Source organism: Pipra filicauda, unplaced genomic scaffold (assembly GCF_003945595.2).
Source record: "Pipra filicauda isolate LSUMZ 115617 unplaced genomic scaffold, ASM394559v2 scaffold14_size4853619_pilon, whole genome shotgun sequence".
NCBI classification, from domain to species: Eukaryota; Metazoa; Chordata; class Aves; order Passeriformes; family Pipridae; genus Pipra; species Pipra filicauda.
The window spans coordinates 1,523,157-1,542,817 of NW_024103985.1; the positions used below are offsets into that span (position 1 = coordinate 1,523,157).

Genomic DNA, 19,661 nt, shown 5'->3' on the forward strand with positions numbered 1-19,661 from the left:
CCTGGATGCTGTGTAGTGCATGATGCAGGAATGTCTCAGTTGGCCAGTAAGGAAGCTGACAGATGGACATATTTGTAAGAGATAAATAAATAGTTGTGACTAATTGCAGTAATTTATTTTTCAAATTGTGTATCTGGAACTGTATCACAATAACCTGTTTACTAAGGAAAAGTCATCAGCACTTTATTATTTAGATGATGCTTTGCTATTGTCTTGATATAGGCAGTCTTACACAAATAACTACGCTTCAACCTCTTCAGTTGTTTATTCAACTACAAAGGAATTTCACTGCTCTTCCTTGCTTTCCAGCAAAGGAGGGTCTAAATATCTGGTGTGTTGCTCTTCACAGGGCTAAATCAAGATTTGGTCCTTTTCTTATTGAAATTAAAGTGTTACATCCCGAGCATTACAGAACTGATCTCGCAGGGACTCAGAGCTTCTGGTCCCAAGCACAACTCGGAGATAATTGTGCTTGGATCAGTGAAACATTATAACAGATATTGCCATAATATTAAAATGAGGAATCTTGTAAGTGGCTGTCAAAGGAAAGCTAAGTCTGCTCAAAACAAAGCTTCCCATGGGATCCAGGGTTTGTTCCCTGCGCTTTCTTACCGGCAGCATCTGGAAGCAGATAATGCTGTGGTGGGTTGTGATGAAGTGTGAGGCAGAGGGGGATTTCAAGGGGAAGTTTCAGGAGGTTTTGTTCCAGTAGAAACCCTGGCACCTCACAGGCACGTTGCATTTCCCTCACACCTTTCAGCCCCTGCTGCACAGGGCAGGGTGAGCCTTTTCAGACCTGCACTGCTGTTCTGCACCTCAGCAGACACGTCTGTTCTTCATATGGGGCTTTATTGCAAAGACTTCAAGACTCAGAGGATTTAGGGCTTCACATTATGTTTTTAGGGCAGGTTATAGGAGAAAATAAAGACAAGCAGCTGGCCAGAAGGAGCTGGTGGTTCCTATCAGCTATTTTGATCGAGGAAGAACACTAACTTCCATTAAAAAGCTCCTACAGTGAATATAATGCAATTGATTTGTTGCTTATATTTTACTTAGGTCAAATAAAACCCTGTTTGGAGTTTGCTGGCTAGGTGCAACTGCTGTAGAGCTGAGCATGCTGAGTAATGAGTAGGTGGATAAACTTCTCATTAAAACAGGTCTCATTCCCAACTCAACCCTGAAAACAAAGGGAGAAATGAAAAGTCACGCTAGATGGGGTTTCCAGGCATCCAGTGTGTTGTAATAACAGACAGGCCATACTGTGTGCAGTCACTTCAACTTAATGCTCTCTTCTGTGGTTTTATGGCAGTCCTGCAAGATTCAGTGAGCGTGGAGGGGTCAGTCTAAACAGCAGCAGCTGCCAGTCCTCCTCCACTGCAGTGGGCAGGGCTGATGTCTCCTTCAGGTACTTCAGCCCACACAGCCACAGCTGTAGCAGCACTCTCATTTTAAAAAATAAAGCAGTTGTATAACCTTCTGGAAGGAATGTAGAAGTTGGACTGTTCCTCATAAGGCACCTGTGTGTTCATTCTCAGGCTTGCCAGTCTTCCCTTGGTTATCTCCAGAACCAGGATCTGAAAGCTCAGCCTGTGTGACACAGCACTGAGAGACGACACAGCTACACTGCTTGTGGTCCTGAGCAAGGGTCTGTCACGGGGCTGTAGGGACACACCAGCAGGCTCAGAGCAAGCATGGCATCTCTGCCACATCCCTGCACGGTGCAGATACCCCCCAAGGGCCAGCACAAGTCAGCTTCCAGAAGTTTTGTGTTTGGTAACCGATGAACCGCAAACACAGATCCCGCTCACCACACCCTGACACAGCCTGAAAACCCTCCCAAGCAGCAGCTGCATCTCTGTGAGTCCAAGCCCAGCAGTTTCACTGATGGCTCCCATTTCCTCTTCTGATCCTGTGTGAACACATAATCGTTTGTGTGAAACTGAAAAGCTTTTGAAACAGGGAAGAAAGTCACAGCGTGGAAATGCCATTGTTTTGCTGCTCTGAAGCCCCGCGACTCTGTAGGTTTTTCTTCTGGCAAATCTGTTGCTATATTCTGAGCAGAATAGCAAATAGAAAGTCCACCTCCTTGCCCTACTGCATACTTTTCATAGTCCTGTGATTTACTGGGATCAATACACATCAGTAGAGCAGAAAAACTTCAGGAGAGCGTTATAAAAATGAAGCTTCACCACACACCTGTCAGATGCAAATAGAGCATATAGGGCAGCAGTATGTGGAGCTTGCACAGTGTTGTATCATTAATGTACACCACCACTCCCCCAGCAGCCAGCCCCTGTGGAAACTGAAACTCAAAAATACCATGGTCTGAGATACTTAAATTCAGCAATAAAAGTTGTAAATACCTTGCCATCTCATAGTAGGCAAAAATTACAAGGGCAGCTGAAGGAACTTTTAAACCATATCCTTGCAGACTTCTCTCCCTGTTATCTCCTGCCTTCACCCAGCTCAGCAGCTGCATTAGGGACATCAGTGTGGAAAACCAATACATCCCAAATGAAAAATCCAAGCAGAGTAGCAATAATAGTGCCTCGGGTTCCGCAGAAAGTGCTTCAAAATCAACTTCAAAGCTGCAAGAGCAAAACCAGGAAAGTAAATGGGAGAAATAACATAAGTCTTGTGACAGCTGTAGATGTGATGGGAAGATAAGCAGTTTGCTCCAGACCCTTCTGAGTGATGCAGTCAGAAGAAACTCTGGTTTGCTTCTACTCTCCTTTTCTGCCACTGGTTGTGATTTACACATTGTGAATTTGTATATTGTAGATACATAGCAAGTTAGGAAATGACAAGCACTGTGATGTTCTCAAATGTGCAACTACTGCCCAGACTGTGTAGATGGAATTAAACGTCGTTTTACCCTGGGATCCTGCTTTGCCAAGCAAGATATTTGGGGCCGTGCTGTGTGTATGGGCTGGAATATCCCCAGTGAGCAGGAGCCAAACTCTGTGTTCGGCCCCATTTTCAGAAATTGCTGGACTCGAGAGTGCACAAAACAAGACAGATTTTGGTTTCTGTGATAATGGGAGCTGCAGAGAGCTCCTGTGGCTCAGTGCAGCTACAGTTCAGCTTCAAAAGCTGGTCATTTGGGAGCAAATAGATGCCCTCCAGTCTCAGCTGGCATTTTGTGCCCCTTTTACTCTCTCAGTTCTGTCTTAGTGAATGATATTCAGTGAGTTCAATGTACTGCTTCTGCTCTGCAAAGCTGCCAGTGAAATCTTTGTAATGAGATTAGATAATGTACAGCCTTTCCCTAAGAAATGCTCTCTAGCTTTGGGGGGTTTCTGCTTAGTTTTGCTTATCTGGCTGCTGATACCGAAAATGCAGACCCTTCTCAGCAGAGAGAGCCCAAATTGCTTTCAAACTATGGCCCCGATTTTACAGAGTTCTCTTCTTCAGCACTCAGGGCTCAATCCCTGTGTTATTAGTGTGGATTGCTGGGAATGTTGCCTGAGGACTGATCACAGGGCTTGAACCCACATTTGGGATGTGGCAGCTGTTTACAAGCACAAAGAAACACCAACACACAAGCCCTGTTATCCACTGAAAACTGGGCACAGTTAATGCTAAGAGAGGCAGCATGAGGCTTAAATCAGTTAATAAAGGTATACCTGCCTGCTCCCTGTATCCAGAATGGGAATCATTATTCCTCAACTATTGCAAGGAACAGATCCATTCTTTCGTTGGGTTGCAGGTAAAAACAACTCTCAGGGTTATTCTTGCACATAATGTGAAAAAAATCAAGCCTTTAATTTATTAAGATGACAGTGTTATCAGAGTTAAGTCTGCAGGGCTGTATTTACCTTTGTACTCGCCCTGGGAGGGAGCTTCTGGCTTCACTTTCCAAGTCACTGAGCACAGTTTCAGCTGCATCAGTGGGAGTGGGGGGTGGCTCTGGCAAAGTCAAGTCACACCAGCAATTAGCAACTCCTGTAATGGAGTTTTCCATTTTAAAGGCCGCTCTACCAGCGTCACAAAGCTGTAAATATCATGGAAGAGCTCAGGTCTGAAGCTTTAACTCTTATCAGACTTAAACAGTTTATTATGAAAAAATGAATAGTATGGGCCTTGAGACAGCTTCAATTTTCCAGTAGGTTACTGATTATCCAGGATTATGCAGCCAGGCATTGAAATCCTTCTTATGAAGCAGTTGCCTAATGTTCATGTAGCATAGGATTTCCTTTGTGTGTAAGACTGTAGTGTTTAATTGGAATCAAGGCCAGAGAGCTACACGGAGTCTCTCTTTCAAAACCTGTACAATTTAATAGAGGATAATTCCCTTTCTACAGAGGATGTTGTTAAAAGGAAATCTTAGAAGGAATTCTATAGCAAGGACATGAATAATACAAAATTCTAAAGAATTGTCCAAAAAGCCTGTGGAATGATTGTCACTGTCTGATATTTCCTATATATTATGTAATAATATGTATGTATGTATGTATGGTGGATAAATCATCCTGGTCCTCTGTATTCCTTAATGGAATGAGTGACTCTTCACAAAGCTTGACCTCCATGAGCTTCAATTACCTTTCTGGTATGTCAGAGTGATGGTGCTGTGCTGAAATACACTGAAATTGAGATTTCCTTAAGAGACACTGGAAAAATCTCTTTGCTCACAGAAGTGCTTTCATAAATATTTAAACATTTATGTAACCTTTGAATATTTTAGCAACATTTACATTAGTATAACAGAAATGGGTAAATGGGTTTACACACCAAAATGCTAGATTCTGAACCTGATGAATACAAGCACGACAGGTACCATTATCATATCTCCTCATTCTGTTCAGTATTAAAATCACACAGACTTCTACCTAGAAAATGGACTGATGCCTCGCCATTTTTCAGTGTCCATAAACTTGACAGGGTTGCTGCATTAAAAACTTCCCGTTTTGTCCTTCTGAACTGTCCTTCAGAGACTGGGCTGATATCTGCAGGGGTGAAAACCACTGGGAGAATAAACAAGCTTAGAACAGACCAGACTCTCAGAGGCAGCACCACTCTTTTATTTTTAGGTCTTACAGTTGTTGTTCTTTCCACTCCTGTGTGCAACAGATACGAACCAGAACAGGCAGTGTTTTGAGTTCACCATCTTTTGAAAGACAGCCTTGGCTTATATTTGACGTGACATTTGTCTTTTTTAAAACTATCTGCCTCCACCAGTAATTGAAGGAAGATTTCTCAGGAATCTGTAGTGGAATTTGACCCAGCAAACCCAATATTCTGTAGAAGTGCCAACAGCCCCTTTATGGCTGCAGTGCATTGTCACATCCTTTTTGGTGACCTCAAGCAGCTCTTGCTCCCTTCTTGCAGTTCTGCAATACAGAGGTCATGGTGGGATCAAGACCTTAGTCTGAAATAAGTAAAGGAAAATCCAGAGGTTCTGCATTTGGCTGGTAACAGAATATCCTTAGTATTCACTTCAGCCAACCTGTTGATTACCAGGTGCAGAGGTACAGTCACTCCCTGGATCGCAAAGTCACCGAGTGCCGTAGGTAGGGATTCAGGAGTGACTCTCTCTTGATTTCCAGGCAGTAGTTTTCTCTGTCAGCTCAATAAAATGTGATTTGTTGCAGAGAGAATCTATCCAAGTCATCTGGAAAGGCAATGGCCTTTGTTACAAGGGGGCACAAAAATATGATGCCAGAGAAAAAGAAAGACAAAGAAGAAACCTCTGGGGAATTGTGCTTAGCCTTGTTTTTTGCTGTCTGCTCCTTTATTTTAATCTGGAGAAAGAAGTTAGAAAAATAGAAAAAAGGGCAAAAGTAGCTGAATGCAGCTTAATAATGAAAGAAACTGCTGAAATAGCATCAGAGGGCTCTTTAAAATGCAAAACTTCTTGCTGATCTACTACACAGAAAAAAAACCCAATCACTTAAAGGTGGTGGCTAAGCAGGCTTTCCCTTCATCATCGCTCACTTCTTCTGATGCCAAAGATAAAAAGCACTTTCAGAGGGACAGTGTTTTCATAGCAAAAGCATAAATGCTACAGCAGATGAGATACAGATCACTGTTCCCAGAGTCACCAGCTTCTATTAGAAACTCTCTTGGACTAGAGTGGGCAGGACCCAGACGTGAGAGCTGGTCCTTGACCTTCCAGTAGCACTGGCAAAATCCTGGAGGAAAGCAGAAAGATACTTTTGTCTATCAACATTTTAAACAAATGGACATTTTTAATTAAGAAGATTTTGAATTCTAATGTGATCCATTTTTTGAAGTCTCCCTTCTTCCTCCATGATTCCATGCTTCGTTGTTTTAGGTTGTTCACACCAGTACTGTATTTCCATCTCGTTTAACCCCATAAGTCTACATTGAACAACTCCAGAACCAACTTGGCTGTGATGTTATTTCCATCTGAGTTAATCTGAGCTGAAGGGGGTCTGTTGTGGCACCACACACCCCTTACCCCTTTTTTTGTGAGGGGCATCTGCTTAGCAAATCAGACCTTACCTGGGGCTTGCTGATGTGGTAAATTGTAGCAGAATCAGTACATCTGGCTTTGTTCTCCAAGGCTGAGAAATCCTGTGTATTTATTTTTTAAGAGATGCTGTGTGAGACAAGGGCAAGGGAAGCAAACCCACTTGCTCTCATTTTTTTCTGCAAAGCTTAGCTGGGTGTGTTGCTTACAGAAGCTGTGGAATAGTTTTACTTGAATGTTTCATGAGAGTGAGTATCCTTAGTCCATGGAGAGCACACACACCTTGTGAATTAGATGCTGAGATTTTTTTCTCCCTTTCACCCCCTCTATAGCACTGGTTGGAAAGTGTTGCCTCTCTCTGTCAAAAGCAGTCGATGTTGCTTCCAGAATGGATTCCTGAAAATAGTTAAAAAGTGTACAGTAATACAGTAACACACTACACTATAAGCTTTGCTCCTCCTTCCCTCGTGTGCTACTTTATCAGAAGTGCAGGGACAGAAGGAAGAGCATGTGTAAGGACATTAGCAATGCTTGTTCTTGGTGAAAAGACTAATGTTTTTCCCAATGCAGCTCCTAAAGACCTGCCCACTATTGCTGGTGCATGTCCAGTAATAAATATTAACCTGTAGCAATTGTAAAGGCTGTGTGGTGGCTGCAGCAGCCACCTCCTTAGGATGCTGTATATGTATTTGTTTAGTCATTTGTTTGTTGCATACCCATGAAGGCACAGAGCAGCTTTACAAATACAGATGGAGATTGGATCTCAGCCCAGAACCATTTAGGAATTGCAGTTTTGCTACTATTGTTACTGTGTTTTTTCCCTGACAGTTAGATTTGTTCAGTTACTGACAACACTGAGTTTTAGACAATATAAAATCATACATCCAGACCAGATCTGATCAGTCTGAAGCTGAGTATGTTGTTAAAAATCTTTTATCAGCAGGTGCACGTGGTTTACAATTTGCACAGATAGGCAAGTTGTACGGCACAGAAAGTTCATTTGTTTTCTCTTTGGATTGAACTCCACAGAAAGGAATGGGATGGGACCAGTTTCAGGACAGTAGTGGCTACTGCTCCAAGCAGATTTTAATTAGATCTTACTGACAGTCCTCCCAAAATCTTCTGCTCAAAGGAAGATAAGGCTGGAGAACCAAGAGCTTTATCTGAAGCTGCTTTGTTGAATGTTTCAGACAGAGGGTCTTCTCCCCCAGGCACACTCACCACTTCCCATTGGGCTCTAGAGGTTGTTCTGTGCTCCAAGTGCAGTTGCAGTTCTCTGACTGTGGCTGACCATGGCTCCCTGGGTTGTGGTGTTTACACCGGGGAGGGAATTGGACAGAAAGAATGGAATTGAGTTTCCTGAGGTCACAGAGGAAGACAGAAATTCGAGTCTGTATCAGCCAGGGCTTCCTTGTACCTTGAACTTCATTGAGGATGTTCTGCCATAGGTGACATTCATGTGTGGTATATTATTTCCATGTGATTCCTTTTAACTTCAGCCATCTAGGGATTAGGTATCTGATCTAAGAGACTTTGTAGGGTCTTCATCTCTGGTGGAGAGACACAGGCAGCTTCACTGAGAGAGACAGTAACTCTGCCAGAATAACCCTCTTAGGGAATGCGTCATAGAAATGCTTGTATTATGTTCTCTGAAGTTGGTTTTTGCAATCTCACCATCAAATATTTTACCAGAATATGAGCAGTGCCTAAACCCAAAAGAGGATACAAATGGGATGTGTATGTTGAACTGGGAACAGTTTAGCTCCTGTGTCTGTGGTCCCGGGGGACATCCATCTGTCTGATTAGCCTGGGGACACAGGCATTTCCAGCTGATAATCTTCATTTGAATAAAATGGTATTGGGAATGGGAGCGGGGATAAAAAGGAGCAGATGATAATCTAAATATATGTTCAGGTGGGGAAATGCATTGCCACCATTAACAATGCTCGTTATGGGTGATGAAATAGAATTCTGACAGGACGGGAGCAAGAGGAGGAGTTGAGATCTGCTGGGTTTGCTGTTAATTTCTGCAGACATACCAGCTCATTTAGTAATGTAACAGCTCCCATTGCTCGCCACTTAATGTATGATTAATGTGCCACAGGATTTCCCTAGACATTTATGACACCTTTAGGAATAGAAATGACAATGACTTTATCACATGGAGTCACTTCATACTATCTGCATCCCTCTTAATGATTTATATATTCAGGAGTGATTTTATCACTAGTACTCAGTAACGTAATAAATGAGAAAACTCAATGGTCTGTAAATTACAACATTGATTAAAGAAGTGATTACTGGTATAACTCTTACATGACTATGATAATGCTTGCTTATATTTCAGGACAGCATTTACATATTAATGATAAATCTACTGTAGTGTTTAGAAATACGTTACAGCTTTAATCAAAATGTAAACATTTATAAACAGATAATGTTTATTGCAGAGGAAATGAGTAGATTTCTGTTACCCTTCAGTGGCTGAAATCTACTGCAGAGCCAGCTTTGTCTGGGGGGCTGAAAGCAACGTCACCCCCCCAGTGAAGGTCATCATCAGAGTAGAGCTGTGATTCACTTCTTGCCTCTGTGGAGACCTGTTTGGGTTTGTTGGGTTCCTCTTGACAAAGCTGTGAAGGAGCCTCGCTCATTAAAAATTCCCCAGCACTGCGATGGGCTCGCTGCTCACAAACGGAAAATCAACCACCAGCTTAAGAAATAGTACCCAGTCTTTAGGCATCTCCAGCATAATTATGATTCCTGAGCCAATGAAGGATTTTTGTGTTCAGCTGCTCCCATTGTAAAAGGCCATCATTAACATGCATAAAGGGAAGGGAGCCTTTTCTGTTTGTTTTTGGTTTCGAGCTGCCGGGGTTGCACTTTGAGCTTGTTTTGTTGCAGTGATTACCTTTTCTTCTTCCTCTCTCTCTCTCTTCCCCCTCCCTTAGGTTTCTGACAGATGTGACTATGTTTTTGTCAATGGCAAAGAAATGAAAGGCAAGGTGAATGCACTTGTGAACTTCACCTACCAGTATCTGAGCGCTCCTCTGCAGATCACGGTCTGGGTTCCACGCCTGCCCCTTCAGATCGACATTTCGGACACAGAACTGAGCCAGATCAAAGGCTGGAGAGTCCCAGTTGTTTCCAACAAAAGGTGGGTTTGAGTTTGCTAAATTTCTTGGCCGGTTTGTAAAATGAATGCAGCACCTGCATCCAAAATGCAGCCTCTTTCCCTGAGGAGCAGCAGTCCTGGAATCCCCAGCTTTGCTCTGGACATTTGCAGGTACAATATGGCTTTTAAAATGTGTAGGAGTTTTGATTCTGTGCATGTGTCTTGTCTTGGGCACTTGGTCCACTTACAGAGTTGTTGTTTGGACATGCCAGCTTAGAGCAAAAAGTGGCATAATCCGTTTGTACGGTCCTTCATCATGGGAGGTGGCTGAGAATCATCAGTGGTCCAAAAAACCAGAAGGGAGGGCTGTTATTTAAGTGGGTACTCTCTCCATCAGCACTCTAATGTTAGTTTTCACTAATGTTCTTGAAATAATTTCTTTATGCTTTCTTTTCTTGCAACCCAAGGCCCACCAGGGACAGTGATGATGAGGATGAAGACGAGCGGAAGGGAAGGGGGTGCACCCTGCAGTACCAGCACGCCATGGTGCGGGTCCTCACCCAGTTCGTGGCTGAGGATTCCAGCCCCTGGGGCCAGCTGAGCTACCTGCTGGGCTCAGACTGGCAGTTTGACATCACAGACCTGGTGGTGGATTTTATGAAGCTGGAGGATCCTCACATTGCCAAGCTGCAGGAGGGCAGGATCTTGATTGGAAGGGAAGTAGGAATGACGACGATGCAGGTACCGTGCTCTGGATGGTGGTTCTTGATGATTCTGTGACTGCCACGTTCTGCCATTCCCACAGGGAACCTCCATGTGGTGTATCTGATACAGTGCTCTGCTCTCTTGGAAAAGGGTCATCTCCCATTACATTCCCATGACCTCCTAGGATGTCACACACAGCATTGACCCAACAACAATGATCCAAGCTAGAGGTGGTCCAAGGCATGGAGCTGGAAGCCATAGAGCCTTCAGAGATGTTTAGAAGAGGCAGCATTTCCATGCTCAGTGAGAAGTCAGAGAGCTCTTTCCCCATGTGGGTGCAGGTTATCACCAGTCAGCTGATGGGCACAGTTTTGACTTTTTGAGACAGGGATCTTTAGATTGTACCAAGTTTAATTTTATTTATTTAAACATTAATTCAGGGGGGAAAAAGTGCAGCCTGGTTAATAACCCTGAAAGGCACAAGTGGCCAGCACCCAGTTCTGCCCCTGCTGAATCCTTACTAAAGCCAATGCATTAAGAGTGAACACAGCCAATCTAGGCTGTAGATATGAGATGAGGAAGGTGGAGAAGTCAGTATGTGCTGAACTGGCTATCCTTAGTTCCCTGAAGACAGCAGCATGGCCCTTCTTTAAAGGGAAGGATATCCTACTACCTTCATGTTCCATCAGAAACAGAAAAATAGACAAACAATAATTTCTAAGCCAAGAAGTAAAAGACAAATTATAGGTGTTTCTAACCTCCCTTTGAAGTAGTCGGGAAGTCTGATGAGCTCATCCATATGGGCACACAGAATAACAGGGTAAGGAAGTTTTAAATCAGCTCTGCTGGTGAAATGATGCCAATAAGACAAGTGGGACAGGATGGCTGTCAGTATTGGATGCCATGTTCTCAGCCAGAACCTCTCCACTGATGTTTTTCCAACCCTGCTAATGAAATCAGACTGCCTTTTCAGTGTGCTCTGCTGTTCTTCCCTGTGCATGAAGCTCTGGAGACAAGAAGGGATGATGACCCTGAAATAACCTTAAGAAAGGTTGTTTTAATTGATCGGCCTTTTCCTAAGTTGGTTCTTTTGTGTTTCTCCAAAGGTTTTGTCTCCTCTGTCTGACTCCATCCTGGCAGAGAAGACAGTGACTGTGCTGGATGACAAAGTGACCATAACAGACCTTGGGGTGCAGCTGGTGTCTGGGCTCTCACTGTTCCTCCAGCCGAGTGCTGCCAGCAGTCGGGCCATCATGGCTACAACTGTTGCCCAAGAGTTGCTTCACACTCCTAAACAGGTAGTGCACACTCTGTATTTACTGCTGTTGCCTTTTGTTTTACCAATGTAAATATAATATATATAGTTCATAACAAGTTTAGAAGTTAGACTTTAAAATGTAGGTGTGGTCCGTGTCCATGGTAATTGCTTTCCTCTAGAGATATTCGGGAATTGTCTTCTCATTTCTTCCCTTCAAATACGGAGTTTGTCTGCAGTAGAAGTTCTAACTACACTGAATACTTATATTTTTAAAACCCTTTCTTTAAATAATGGACATCAGTTATTTTTGCTGCACAGGCAGTCTCTGGACAGTGATCTTGGTTTGTTGTGTGAACATGCCCTTGTTTTCCGTGCCTGAGAGCACAGAGTTCTGTGTGTGGCAATTTAGTATTTTGAAGAGCTGTAAAATAGTGGCAGAAGATGGCCAAATAAATTTCTTTTCCCTCCTGGAGTCGTGACAGACTGGTGGGCTCCTTACTGATTTTTGATATGGATTTTGGGGGGTTCATCATCCAGTTCATGTGCTGATCCTACTTAATTTAGCCAGCAAATTCCCATCTCTGTAGAGGGGGTCTTTCAAACAGCGTGTTTCAGGTCACAACCCCTGTGGAAAAGAATATTGGAGAGCACCACCAAATCAAGTCAAACAGTCACTCTGACACAGATTAAATCCAAGGGTCAGTAGCAGTGGAACAAGCTCTGTTTCAGTCAGTTGATTTGAAGGTTGGGACTGAGGACCATGCAATTAAGTCTGTCCACAGCTACTCCTCTTGCAGAAACTTCTTTTCATCTCACATAGATAGGGAGAGATCTCAAGTCAAGTTTTATGGCCCATTTTCATGATAATTGCTACCTAATTTTCTGCAACATAAAAATAATTTAGTTTGTTTTATAACTTAGTGACAGGAAAATGTCCAAACTAGAAGGACACGTTGCCCATCTGTTCCATTTACTGCATCCTGTAAACATAAGAATCTGATGTAATTAACCCATTTATACCCTTTTTCAGGGCTTAGAAAACCACATCTCACACATTGTCTTCAGACAAAGACTGTAAAAACAAAAACTGAAGCCTTCCTAACCCAATCCTGTTCTGTAGGACACAGCACCATTAGTCCTGCAGCAGCATTGGAAGAATCATGGCTTTGATTGCAGATAAAAGAGCTTGTGAATCTGGAAAGGCTGCCCAGATGTTTTATCAGCTTCTCAGATGATCTGTCCTGAGTATGTAAAGGTATTTATGAACATCAGGTTATGGCATATTGAGCTGGGGCATTTCAGTAGTGCACATCATGACTTCTCCTGTTGTTCATGGCCTGGTAGGATGATGTGACATGTCATTATGTATCACTTCAATTGGCAAGTTATGAAGGATTCAGAAGAGTAAAAATGTGTAAACATGGTTTGCTTTGAAATTATTTTTTTTGGCATCTGTGTTATGAAACATTTTTAGTGAAATATTTTGTTTAAGCTGATGTTCCTCTGCAAGACCATTTCAGGATCCTCAGAGCGGCACATTTCTGATACAAAAGTGACTGGGCATGCCAGGCTCTGCTTCTGAGCAATCCTCAGAGCTGGACAGGGCTGCTGGGCAGTGCTGCTGTCCTGCTGACCTCGTCCTGGGCCTGCTGTTCACACTGTGGTGAAGATACCAACTCTAAAACAGGAGGCCAGAGCCAGTCAAGCACCTTTTTCTCAGTTATAGAAGTCAAAAATCTCTTGTTTCTTCTCCAGACTCCATCTGGAAAAAAAGCCCAAAACCTAGACTCTATTAGAAGGCAGTGGAAATCCTTCTCTGCACCAGGATCTGGAATGCTCAAGGAAATCTGGTTGTTATAGTGGTCCCAAATTAGTCAGGTTTTCCCGCTCCTTCTGTGCTCGGTGCCTTCTGTCACAGCTTCCTGCACACCCAGAGCAGGATGTTCTTGTGGATTCCCACTTCAGGCTCTGCCTCTCCTCCCAGCCCCTCCAATCTGGAGCCTGCCCACCCCCATTGCCTCTGCCTGCCTTCCCACCACCTCCTCCTCACCCAGGGAGAGAGAAGTGTCCTGCCTCTTTCCCTGTGAAAGGCTTTGCTGGGAGCATCACTCCTCACTTTGGGAATATGTGAGGGTTAGTTCCAGCTGAAGTCCTGACCCTGGTCGTGCTGGGTCACTGAGGGTCCTGAGCACAGTCCCTGGTTTCTGGGGCACTTTGTACCTTTGTCCTGGAGGCCTGAAGTGATTCCACACACTGCACAATTCACTTTCTACCTATTGTAAGCCACTCATTTGTTCTCAAGCCTAAACCTTACTCAGCCTATAGACAGGGCTTGCCCAAGGAAGGGCTGTTAAAAAGAATTTGCATCTGCATCACCCAAAAAATAAGACAGGAATAGATTTCACACTGTGTTAAAGGAAATAGCATAGGAGTCACAGACATCTTTTCCTTTCGTTTGCAGTTTGAATGAAGGATATAACATTTAAGTCACTTTCCCTTAGAAAAATTAATGCAAATGTAGGAATGCTTGTGGCTAAATTTTGCAAGAAGTGACTCATGATTTGGAGTGTGTCAGCTGAGATCCTTTTGGAGCTGGAATTCTGAAGGCAAATGCTGAGTATTTTGTGAAAATCAAGCCCTTTTGAAAGGGTTTTTTCCAACGAGACAGCCCAGAACTAAGCCTATACTTGAATGTTGTGAGGACTTCATTGGTTGTGTGTCTTTTCCTCTCAAACAAGTTTATAAAAAGGCCCAGATAACTCATGCAAACCTTACTGATGCAACTGAAAAAATAACAGTTGAGAGAGCTGAAGGTTTTATTTTTCTCAGGAATGATTGTGTGTGTCTCAGCGTTGTCATATGGAAAAAACAGTCAATGTGTTCTTAGTCAAGTGTTTTCCTTTAGCTCCACTTTAGAACCCCCAGCAGCCAAGCTCCAACACAGCCTAGCAAATGCCCTTGGGGAACTGGAGCTGTGGCAGGCTCAGTATTGTCCCCAGCACAGTCAGCAGTGCATCTGTGGAGTGCAGTGCCAGGCATAAAATATCACACACATTGTGCTGGTACAGATCTTTCAATATCCTAGGAGTGAATTCAGAGTTTTTGCCGTGGCTTTCTTTCAGTGACTATAATGACTAGATTAGTTCCTTGATTATAATGACCACAACATGTTCTGCATAAGTAGCACAAAGCAGCCAAAACACGAGTCCTGAAAAGTTGGCAGTTTCTCCAAATACTCAGAAATCTAAAGAAGATAAGCTCATTTTTTTTTTATCTTGGATGCCTTAAATTAGATATCTTTATCTATAGCTGGGCAACTAATTACCTGCTGTGACAAGGTGACCTTGAAAGATTCTGAGCCCATACTTTTTTTTTTAATCAGTGGGGAGCTCATCACCACTGAGAAGTGGATCACTGATTTAGGTGCCTAAAAATAGACACAGGTTGACCAACTTTTAAATATCAAAGATGAAATATCTTCTAAATATTTGGAAACTGTAGCTGTGAGTAATCTATTTTTAGTGGCCATCTGCTCAGGTAGGAAAGCTGTTCCATTTGGCTTGCTGATGGTTGTTAAAATCAGCACTGTCACCATAAAGGCTTCTCCAAAATGTAAATAAAAGAAAACCTACAGTGTTTAAGTGTTTTCTGATTTAAGTGAGCTTCAAGAACTCTCAAATCTCAGCTGGCTCTGCAGGGAAACCCACAGTTACATCCATTTTTTTTTGTCACTGTAGGATGTTGGATGGGGTCTGAACTGAAATGGGCCAGTGAAGAAATAAAAAACCCCCTCTAATAATCAACTATGTGTATTAATGTATCTCCCAGTGCTACTGACAAACTGCAGACATTTTCTTAGGGAAAAAGAACAATGTTAGTGCTTTCTAGAGGCCTGTTTCAGGTGTGGTGCCTGTTGACATCAGTGACATGATCCAATCCTGAGGATATGGATGTCTGTCCTCACTCTGATGGGGCACGAGCTGAGCACCACCTGGGTCAGGGTGACAAGCTGGAGTTACTCCCATGTCCCTGCTTTTTGGATTGTCTCTTTTAGCTTATGTCCTTCGTGCAAACCAGTTCTGAGAATTCACTGACACCTCACAGTTAAGTAACAGACTTAGGAGTATTTTTATGGTGTGGATTCATTACCCCATCCTGGCAGTATAAGTTACACTTAAATTGTATTTATGTCTTCTTTAAACTGACAGAGCAATGTAGTGGCTCACAAGAAAGACAAAGGAATTAAGCAGTATGGGAAAGGGAGAAAGGATGTATTGTTAGATAAGAATCTGAATTCTCTTGCAAATACAAGCAAATTCCCACTGGAAAGGAATGTCACATTAGCAGATTGGACAAAAAGGAGAGAAAGAAATACACAGTGGGGGAATGCATGGTTTGAATTAAGATCTGAGCCTTGGCTGCCTTTCATTTCCACATCATAACCATCAAGCCCAATTTTTACTACACAAGCCACAGGCTTAAAAATAAATGCACATGTAATTCTTTGATATTTCATGTGATAAAACTGCGAGGGAAATCCATTTCAGCATTCCAGTCCCCAGACAGAACAATCAGAGCTGGTCTGGTACGAGCTGCTGAGAACAGTATCCCCTTGCCTTTATTTGAGGGAGGGATGTATTTGTTTTCTGCAGAGCCATCCATTTCTTTCCTTTGGTGTCCTGCCTCCCTCCAGGACCATTGCAGCTGACCCCAGCAATTGAGGGCTTATCCACAAATACTTTTATTCGTGCTGTAGTGAATAAAGACCATTAAAAGACCTCTTTATTCTGAGCATGGAATAAAATCAAATATACTGGTCAATCTTCACATCTGTGTTTCTAAGCAGCAGGATTCTCTAAAATGGAACCAGTCCTACAAACTTTATCCCCCTATTTTTTGCTTGAAGCATGAGACAGCCCTGGTGTGGGGGTGTTGAAGGACACTGCAATCACTGACAGTGATGCTACAGATGGGCTCAGTGGAACATCCTGAGATAAGCAGACTTTCAAATGCTCTGTGATGCTTTAGAGGGAAAAATAATCATCACTGTGGCTCCCAGATTTCCAGAGGCAACTCATGCAAGTCCCAGCATGGAGGAACTCATTAGATCTCTGGTTGATGGGCTTTCTACTGAGCTTCCAAACCAGCTCTGCTCCCTGCATTCAGGTTGCCTTTTGGTGTGTGAACCTCCCTGTTTTATCTAGGTGGAACAGACATAGCCAGCAAAAAACAGTGTTTGTGGTGACTCATGGCAGGCTTTGGAGCATTTCAGGTCAGGAAATACAGAGTTCCTCTGGGAATGTTGGTTTCCATTAGTGCCATGTTACTTTTCTATCCTTGTAATTTTCCCCTTTGTTTTACCCACCTAAACATTACAAGTGGATAACAAGGGAGATAAAACTATGAACAAAAAGCAAAATGCGAGTTTATACAAGAAGATTTATCAAGTGGCATCTTTGGACTGATGAGCCACCATGTGATTCAAGGCCAGAAAGGGTGGTGGAACTGCCACCAGATCAAGAGCTGGCCACCTTGCTAAAGTTACACCTGGAATGGGGGAAGAGAACAGCAAAGACACAAGGAAAAATGTAGACAAAATTGAGTTCAATATTAGTTCAAAATGTGTCTTGATAAAGGAAGGGGTTTATGTGTTTAATGAAAGCCTGATGATTATGAACAGTGGTTGTGGGAAGCAGTTTCTTCATCTCCCTTGGACTGGATTTTGCTGTCACTAACATGATCTAATGTACATTATCTGACTCACTTCACATCATCACAGTCACCATACAGACCATCCTGTTCTCCAGGAAACACGGGCACTGCTGTGTCTTTGTGGTCCATTTGTTCTGGGAGTGCAGCTGAGCACGTGTGTGTGTGTGTGTCTGTGCGTGTGTGCGTGAATATGTGAAGAGACGAGACTGGAAAAGTGGAGGAAAGAAAGACCAGAGAGCAAGATAATCCCTGTAACTCTTTGTTTATGCTTCATAATTAAAGAACACAAGCATTTGTCACCTCAGTGTTGAGGGCATCAGACTAGGGGCAGCAACTTTGCAGGTAAGAAGGCTCCAATCCGTCTTCATCTGCTGATGGTAACTGGAGGACCTTGTCAGAGACTGGGGGGGGATTTATTGATGCTGTACACAGGATTTGCAGAAACGGCTCCTTCAAGGACGTGGTACTAAATCATTTATTTTTTCTTTTTTTTTTTTTTTTTTTTTTTTTTTTTTGCTTTTCAGAATTTATAATCATTTGGGAAATTCACTTCCTTCCCCTGCCTTTGCCTTTCCTTTAACAATGTGAATGAGAGGAGGTGATCTCTTGCCAAGTAGAATATTTGGGCTGATACAGTATATTTTGGCAGGATTTTAAATTCTCTCCCTCTTTCTTTCATTGGTTTTCTTTCCCTTTTAATTAATGCTGTCCGTAGTATGAGCATGACAAGGTTGTGTTGTGAAAAAAATGGTTCTTCTTTTAAAGAAAGGCTCTCTTGGAAATAAAAAGCGTCAGTGCTGGTTGAAAATAATGGCTAAGCCATTGCACACCTCTGTTATCTACAGTAAATCACATGTGTGCCTGCAGATTTCAGCTGACTGCCACTTCATTTTTCTCTGTCTCTGCTTCATAAAACTGGGAATGCAGAATAGTAGAGAAATAGCATAAAGAATAGAAGTTGTTTTGAAGTTGCTTGCAACTTTGTCAGATTCTGACCATTTGGGCTGATTTTTTCCATGCTGGCTACTTCTGCACATGGAAGGTACCTGAGGGTTGATAAAGCTGAAAGGAATCAAGATAAGAAAAACAAACAGGGATGAAGAAGACAGGAAAGAAGAATATATGGCTTGTCATGTGTGTTCCTCTCCAGTGTCTGGACAGAACCTCCAGATCCCTCAAAGGTGCTGTTGTACCACCAAGGAAACCTGCTTGCACAGCTGGGGCCCTGCAGTGCCAGGTGTGCTGGGTTTGGCTGCCAGGGAATGCACCAAGGATTTGGTGATGCAAATCCTTTTGCAGAGATGTGGAGTTATGGATGTCCCCAGCAGAGCTGGGAGGAGGCACAGGTCTCATAATTTCCAGCCTTAGCTGGACAAATGTTGCACTTATTTTCTCATGCTGCTCTCCAAAAGAGAGCAGCACAGGCAGGCAGTGCCAGGCCTGTTGTGATAATGTGCTTGGAATGATGCTGGTATTTTTTCCTTCCTTAGGTTGATGAAAAATTAAGTGTATCTTCCACACCTCCCCAGTGGTACACGAGGCTGACCTCTTGTTTTAGGGAGAAGGAAGGCAACAGGGTGTTGAATTGCCAGAGGAGATGAATCTTTTCCTCTTTACACATACCCCTTAAAAAAAAAAATCCTTTACTTTCCTACGACTGGGTTTGCTCTGCTATAGATTTCTGTGATATGAATTCGAGCTGTGCCCTGTAGCTTTGTGTTTCTGTCTGTTCAGCCATTTCAGGGTTGTTTGCCTAATGAAAGATCAGCTGGTTTCGTTTCCTTACACAGTTCAGCTTCCCCAGTTCCTGGGTTACCCTGACTCCGTTTCAGCTGTTTGAAGTACATTTGAATCACCAAGAACTTTGCCTTCTTTCCTGTTGTGCCACAACTTATTTTTCTTTTTTCAGCCCCTCGAGAATTTGCTGATAGTGCTTTGGAAATCAAATATTCAGTATGGTCCAACCTTCTGCACAGCTAAATGCCCCTTGCTGTTTTCACTGAAAAGCTTTAAATTTAACTGGAAGGGTAGCAATTCCCTTTGTTTGTAACCATGGCGTAACCAATTGTAGCCAATTGAAATCCATATTAAGTTGTAAATTTCTATTATGACTGGACATTTAGAGGGTGGCAATATTTTTCCCCAGTGGTGATTTTCAGCCCAGTTGTTCTGACGTACCCAAGTGTAAAGTTATTAGGGCCGTTTGTGGTTTAAGTGTGGGAAGAAAAGAACTTCACTTTTGTGGGTAGTTGCACTCGGGGAATCTGCCTGCCTGTCTGCTGCCTGAACAGGCAAGACATGGAACAAATAAAAAATTAAAGAAATTTCCTGCAAAGAAAGCTACTGAGACGTGGAGAAGTAAATATCTGTATCATCTGGATGGGATTTCAAATGGCAAAGAGCTGACCTCTGGCTTTGTGTTTGCTTCTAATGATGACTTC

The 19,661-nt window shown here is 42.9% G+C and overlaps 1 protein-coding gene and 1 long non-coding RNA gene across 2 annotated transcripts in view; one reads left to right on the forward strand and one right to left on the reverse strand.

Annotated features, from left to right (window-relative positions):
• Positions 1–19,661, forward strand: part of TMEM132C (transmembrane protein 132C) — a 200,658-nt gene that overhangs the window by 177,771 nt on the left and 3,226 nt on the right. Inside the window, exons 6-8 of the mRNA XM_027733163.2 lie at positions 9,382–9,587; positions 10,013–10,286; positions 11,357–11,548. Of these exons, the coding sequence (XP_027588964.1) occupies positions 9,382–9,587; positions 10,013–10,286; positions 11,357–11,548 (672 nt within the window). The remainder of the gene's footprint in view (positions 1–9,381; positions 9,588–10,012; positions 10,287–11,356; positions 11,549–19,661) is intronic.
• LOC113994283 lies at positions 5,710–7,728 on the reverse strand. The gene is made up of 4 exons (XR_003542995.2): positions 7,655–7,728; positions 6,716–6,829; positions 6,466–6,537; positions 5,710–6,131 (listed from the first exon to the last, which is right to left on the reverse strand). It is a non-coding gene; the product is annotated as an uncharacterized LOC113994283 (long non-coding RNA).